Source organism: Somniosus microcephalus, chromosome 30, assembly GCF_052327205.1.
Source record: "Somniosus microcephalus isolate GS21.2 chromosome 30, FLI_Smic_1.0, whole genome shotgun sequence".
NCBI classification, from domain to species: Eukaryota; Metazoa; Chordata; class Chondrichthyes; order Squaliformes; family Somniosidae; genus Somniosus; species Somniosus microcephalus.
The window spans coordinates 43,054,029-43,060,860 of NC_141016.1; the positions used below are offsets into that span (position 1 = coordinate 43,054,029).

At 45.2% G+C, this 6,832-nt stretch overlaps 1 protein-coding gene across 1 annotated transcript; it reads right to left on the reverse strand.

Annotated features, from left to right (window-relative positions):
• Window positions 1-782: 782 nt before the first annotated feature.
• Window positions 783-6,448, reverse strand: LOC147098180 (peptidyl-prolyl cis-trans isomerase-like). The gene is made up of 6 exons (XM_085971384.1): window positions 6,310-6,448; window positions 5,451-5,481; window positions 4,724-4,812; window positions 2,759-2,855; window positions 2,181-2,256; window positions 783-1,286 (listed from the first exon to the last, which is right to left on the reverse strand). Exons 1-6 carry the CDS (start codon window positions 6,376-6,378, stop codon window positions 1,154-1,156), a joined length of 495 nt encoding a protein of 164 aa, XP_085827510.1. The 5' UTR covers window positions 6,379-6,448; the 3' UTR covers window positions 783-1,153.
• Between the last annotated feature and the right edge of the window lie 384 nt (window positions 6,449-6,832).

Below are 6,832 nucleotides of genomic sequence, written 5' to 3' on the forward strand. Positions count from 1 at the left end.
CAGTCGGTGAGTACATTCAAGACAGAGGTCGGTAAATTTTTAGGAACAAAGGGATTCGGGGATAGTGCAGGAAGGTGGAGTTGAGGATCAGCCATAGACCAGGGAAAGTAATAGATTTAATGGGGACAAGGGCATCAACAGTGAAGGGAGACCTTCTCTTCCATCACTGCTGCTTTGATTTATTCATTCTCTCTTTCTTTTCCCCCCCCCCCCAAAACCATTCTTGCACTGGTTGTGAAGTATATTCTGCATGGCCCAGTTATCTGGAGAATTGATTATACTGCTTCCCATCCCTCACCATATTTAAAGTCTTTACCAGCCTTAGCTCATCAAGGCAGCTCCAGTCTTTCACTTGCTCAGCACCCCTTTAAAGCATGCAAGTTTAAAAAAAACTTGTCTGTGTCACTTTCTCTCCACTTCCAGCAGGGACACAAAATGTGGTCAAAAATCAAGATCAGACAGCAGGTGATTATGGGGGTAATCCAATCCCCACAGCCATCATCTTTGAAGTGAGTCAAGCCTGCAAATTACCATTTTGCAACAGAAGGTAATGAATTTCCTTAGTATTAGAAATTAAGAACTACCACCATGCATTTAATAAATATTGTTAATGCTACCTGCTCAATTAGGGAAATTTGTTACTGGTGGCTGATTTATTGATCTAATACATTCAAGCACATCTGCCAGTTTAAACTTGTGAACACTTGGGCAGAGATAATTTCTAAAACTACAGCAATACTAGGGAGGCTCTACTGGAAAAAGTGTTGCATTAGGAACCAAAGTTTGGTGAGCAAGTGTTCACTTTATTGGAATGAAGTGTTTCAGTAGTACAAGGCTACAGTAAATAACTAAACTGGGTAGTTATCCCATTACAAACATCAGTGCAGTAGTCAAATGAAGCAAAGCACTACCATAACAGTTACTGGTACTTGATGGGTTAGACCTGTCTAACCTGGGTAAGAGCCACAGGCAAACTGCAACGTGGAAAATGTATGCTGCAGTGTGAATTACATTAACCATGGCAAACAACAATTCTCAAATTTTATTTGACAATGATCCTCGAATTCTGCAGTCTTCATGCCAACATACCAAGATTGAGAGAGCAGGAAGAGATTGGTCATTAGTTGGGCTACATGTAGCAGGAATACTTCCATCACAACTCCCCACAGTCAAGAATGCTAATATGACCATTTGTCTTCCCACTTTGTGACCCCTTTTTTTCCATTTGTTTCACAACAGCCATGCCATCTACAACATGTCCAAATACAACATGTTTCCCATTCAACCTGAAAAGAAAATGACAGGTTAGGCTTTGCAGTATTTCATAGCAGACCCAACTATACATTTAACAAAAAAAGACTTCCTACCCAAGCAGAATGTATGGTTTTCTGCTGAGGACTGAGGTAATCAACACAATGGAACAAGACCAAAGAGTGACAAGCTCTGCACCAGTGGGGCTTGGTGCAAAGGAGCATTCAGGGTAGAGCAACCAACACAACACCTTCAGGTTAGCTACTTCTCCATTGGTTCAATGTCACTGAAGAAGCCGAGCTATGTGGGCTAACTGACTTCAGCCTCTCCATCCACAGGATAGGGAGGGGGAATCTGTAGCCAGTTACTATTCCAGATGAATGTTACTCTTATTTTTTGGGCTGCACGCATAACCCATTCAAAACTTCCAGATGTGGTTTTTCCATTTGAAAGCAGGTCAGCCAGCTGCACAGGAGCGCCACAGCCAAGGCCATGCAGCACATTGCTCCCACTGCATTTCAACCACTTCCTGCTGAAATCAGATGGCAGGTGAGCATATTGTCTCAGCCACGCCACACCTCTTCAGGCCCAGTTGAACAGCCCGATATGCACCACCTAAGCTTAAAAGCTACTTCAAGTACTGTACTAGTGGAAATTTCTTTCAACAGAGTCACATACCCAAATAACTTTGAATTGTGCAGCAGGATTTATTCACTCAAATTTGGTATTTTATCCTAATGAGGTCTGGCACCCTGTAGCCTGAACTGTACACCCTCAGCAATAGGGCAGTTAATCCTTATATGGTCTGTGTCCTAGTGTATACAATTCAGTTTATGGATCACCCTTTTTTCAGAGATCAGAAATAGTTTATAAGCCAAGATGCAATGAGCCCAGTAACAGATTGATTGGCTCCAGAGAAGGATTCTTACCATTCAGTGATTTCAGTACAGATGAAGAATTGTGACCCATTTGTATTGGGCCCAGCATTGGCCATTGACAATATACCTGGAATCAAAACAATGCATTATTAGCCACAAATAGGCAACATTTGTTAGGCTTCTGATTTGTCAGTTGTGTGGCTTCTGATTTGTCAGTTGTGTTTGGAAAATCAACTGCTCAAGGCCACACAAGACTAAAGGGTACTGCTTCAACAAACCTCCCAATTCAACAGGCAAACAGCACCTGCTGCTGTCCTGCCCCACAGGCCAAGGCAGCCCAAGACTCAATCCTGGTCTACGCCAACAGTCAGTGCTAGTTCACACTGCAATACTCCTTGGCATTCTTCAGGCAAGGGAGGCTCAGTCATCCCCCCCCCCTCCAAACAGTCCCCAGACCACTCCACCAAGCATGATCAGTCAATTGTGATATCCCTAGGTTGAACAACCCATCTAGGCTCAGATGGGGAAATGTCAACTTGGAAAAGGATGGGCACTGTTAGCACCCAAATTCTTCATTTTACATCAAATCAATGCACAGCACATGTAACAGAACAGTCCTCATCTTTTACCTGATCTCTCGTGCTTCAGTATGAAGTTCTCATCCTCAAATTTGTCGCCATAGATGGACCTGCCACCAGTGCCGTTGCCTTTTGTGAAGTCTCCACCCTGTGGAAGTCACAGACCATAAATCACTTCCAAAATGAGTTATAAAATTTACACGCTTTTCCTCCACTTGATTTCAAACCAAGTACCTGTAAAATCAGATCAACAGTCACGACAACTCAGTATTTTAAACAGGGCTTGTGCGCATCAAACAATGGGAGATTGGAACCAGTCTACTTTTGCAATTTCTGAATTCCACACTGTGCCAGTCACCCTGAAGAGCAAGTCAGATGGCAAAGGTTACCAGTCTTGTATGATCTTAAATCTGAATGTGAATCCTCCATATTGCTGACTGAGCTAGTGTTAACTGCAGTTATAAATTGTAACTTTTAGCCAACAGCCAGCTGCAGGGACTTTAAAAGCATTCCGATCAGAAACAAGATAGCAATGGAGAAAAACATTCCTAGTTTATAGCCCAATGAATAAAAGTGGCAAATAGACAGGTTGATCTTTATCAGGAGGCCATTCAGCCTGTGCCAGCTCTTGAAAGCTGTCCAATTTAGTCCCATACTACAGATCTCCCGATAACCCTGCAAATTCAAGTCCAAGTTCAGTTGTCTTTTGAACTTTCCCATGGAAATTGCTTCCACCATCCTCAGGTAGCACATTCCAGATCTCAATACTGCCACCCCCCCCCCCCCCCCCCCCCCCAAATGTTGAAAAAATTCTCCTTTGTTCCCTCTCGTTCTTCTGCCAATTATTTTTAAAATCCATGACCTCTGGTTACTGATCCATTTGCCAGAGGAAGGCCCTACTTGTTCTATTAAAACCCCATAATTTTGAATACCTCTGGTCTCCCATAACTCTTGCTGAAAACAACCCCAGCATCTCCAATCTCTCCAGAACTGGAAACCTCCTCCAAGGCCTTGGCATCCTTCTTCAGTGTGGTGCCCAGAATATTACACAACACTCCAGCTGATGCCTAACTAGTGACTTGGGCAGCACGGTGGCATAGTGGTTAGCACTGTTGCCTCACAGCACCAGGGACCCGGGTTCGAATCCGGCCTCGGGTGACTGTGAAGTTTGCATTCTCCCCGTGTTTGCGTGGGTTTCCTCCGGGTGCTCCGGTTTCCTCCCACAGTCCAAAGATGTGCAGGTTAGGTTGATTGGCCATGATAAAAATTGGCCCTTAGTGTTAGGGGGGATTAAATACGCGGGGTTACGGGGATAGGGCTTGGGTGGGATGGCTGTCGGTGTAGGGACCGGGTGCTAGGATTTGGATGATCAGCCATGATCTCGTTGAATGGCGGAGCAGGCTCGAAGGGCCGAATGGCCTACTCCTGTTCCTATCTTCTATGTTTCTATGAAAGACTTGTTTTTGTTTTCAATACCCCCATCTCCAAAACACAAACATCTTGCCCTGCCACCATCAAAGATGTCACCCCACCTCAAAATAGTATCATTTATTATACTGCCTCTCCATGTTGTACCTCAATTGCATCTGCCAACAGCTAATTAAAATGATCCCTGTTCCAGTTCATAGGAATGCATCAATTTCCTGATTGATGAAAATGGAAAGCGAGCTTGGTAACAAATCCACATCATGAAAGACCCAGCAGGACTGCAATCTGAGCTGCAACAGACAAGTGGGTCACTGAAGGACTCATCTGCCACACCCCACCCATCTGGACTGACCATGAAGTACAAAAAATATCTGAAAGGATTTTGATTTCAGACCAAAAATAGTGTACCAGGAGCCCATATCCAAAGATTTACTATTGCAGCTGGGGGCAGTTCAAGCAGTTGGACCAACCCCTGTAGGAGAGTTTATATGGTATTTCAATTCACTGACACTGTCAAACTGTTTACAAAGATCCAAAATACACTAATTTTAATATAGTTGGCATGTATATTCAGTTAGGGTTACTTACCTGGCACATAAAGCCAGGAATTATTCGGTGGAAAACTGATCCTTTGAAGCCTTCACCTGGTTCCTTGGTGCACAGTACACGGAAGTTCTCTGTTTAAAGAAGAAAATATTTGAGAAAGCCCCACCCTCCTAATGGAGGAGTAAGTAGGTGAAATGCAGTCACTGCACTCATTAAAATCCCTAACCGACCTCTATTCAATGCCAATGCTCCCAGAATCACCTTTTCCTCAAAGCACTGCATCTCCTGCAAGTTTGACTTGCATTTCCACATAATGATGTAGATATGACAAGCATGATAGAATTCAATAAAGCATGTTCCACAAGTTTCAGATCACATTCAAATAGGATTTTGGGCCATTCTGTAATAAAAACCATTGGCAATAGTCAACTTTGCTCCAAATAGTAAAACAGGACGAGCAAGACAATTTCAAACCAAGCCATAGTAGACTGACATCTGCAGGCTACCAAAGCTGAAGCAATACAGTCCATCGTACTACTGATTAGCCTCAAGATTTAGGTTTGAAAATCAATATAGAGATCCAAACCACCTAATTTTACTGAAATTTCTAATATTCTAAGAAAATGGACAATTTATTAAGTCAAGACTAAATTTGTTTAAGTAGTGGACACTGGCTGCAAACTTTGACTCAGTGATTTTCTGGTCCAGTCGTTTATAATTTTCCAATTATGCTTCTGAAACACGTCACGAAAAGTTGTAATTTGCTCACCTGCAGTCCTTGGAACCACATCTTTTCTCAGCTAATGGGCAGAAACAAAACCAGGATTACTGAAAACGACGAGCCTTTAATGCACCAAGACGTGTGACACATTTAACCTTACAAAGGCAAACTGTTTTTTTTTTTTTAAAAAAGTGGCGGCGGTGTTAACCGCTGTAGTCTTACTCCAGAATAAAGTGGTGGAGGCAGCGGAAGGCACCTGGCTTGCTTTAAAAATCAATTTAAGGAGCAAGTCTGAGCCGATGCAGATGCTCCGGCCATGGTGTGGCGCAGACACGGCGGCCAATGGACATGTCAGGAGCCCACACATCTGTAAAATAAATAGCGGCTTTGCATTTAGTGAATAATCATCGCCGTGATTTTTTTTTTAAAGGTGCAATTAAACCGAGTATGTTGGCAGCTCGCCAGGGGCAGGGGGTCGAGACTGATGTCCACGGAGCCACCCGCCACATGGGTGGGGTGGGGGGACAGAAAGTGCTGAATCCCCCCCCCCCGCGCCCGGGCAGGGTGCGCAGCTGAAAGAAGCCGCCTCCAGTAGGCAGCTAGGTTTTTAAATTGTGGAGGGGAAGCAGTTTATAACACGACGCTATAAAATGGCGGACAGAACGGTTGGACAATGGCGGGCACCGCCCCGGGGCGGCTGCGGCTGACGCTCCCAGCCCAGCCCCGCCCCATTGCCGCAGCAAGATGGCCGCTGGCGGGGCGGGGCCTGGACACGGACAACACACACACACACCGGCGGCCGCCCGGCGCACAGCCTTCGCGGCAACGGGAACCGCCCGATGCCCAATTTACCACCGCAGTCCCAGCATTACATCCCCGAAAAATTAAAAGCCCAAAGTGTCCCGACCTCGAAAACGATGCGGCCCGCTTTCTTGTTGTCAAAGCCGATGTCGAAGAAGACTTTAGGGTTTGCCATTGTGGTCCGCCGCTCGCTCGCTCACACTCGCCGCTTAAACAACCGTTAACTGTGGGGGTGGGTGGGGGGCGGGCGCGCGTTCCCTCTCTTTATACGCTCACCGAGGAGGTACGGCCCCCCTCGCATGATTGACAGCCGAGTGCAACAATCAGCTGCCGGCGGGCTGATGATTGACAGATGGCTTCACCAATCGGCTGGCAGGGTCGGTGCTCATTAGGGATTTAAATCAGTGGACCGTTGAACGCCGCCCCGAGGCGACAGACGCGCATGATTGACATCCAGACAGACCAATCAGAGCATACCTATCCAACCCCCCCCCTCCTGCTGCCAAGAATACATATTTTAAAACAATAGCTATATTGCTTGCTTGTCCGCAGTTTTTTTTCACTATTATTATTTTTCTCAATTTATCACCAAACTGAAAATAAAATTTAACTAGTGACCAATCAGCGCC

Bases quoted from the DNA above. Each gene is read 5' to 3' on its own strand.
- LOC147098180 (XM_085971384.1), bottom strand. From the start codon at position 6,378: ATGGCAAACCCTAAAGTCTTCTTCGACATCGGCTTTGACAACAAGAAA. The intron at 4,813-5,450 runs GTGAGCAAATTA...TTCTTTAAACAG, and splicing joins TGTGGTTCCAAGGACTGCAG to AGAACTTCCGTGTACTGTGC. The intron at 2,856-4,723 runs GTAAGTAACCCT...TGACTTCCACAG, and splicing joins TTCCTGGCTTTATGTGCCAG to GGTGGAGACTTCACAAAAGG.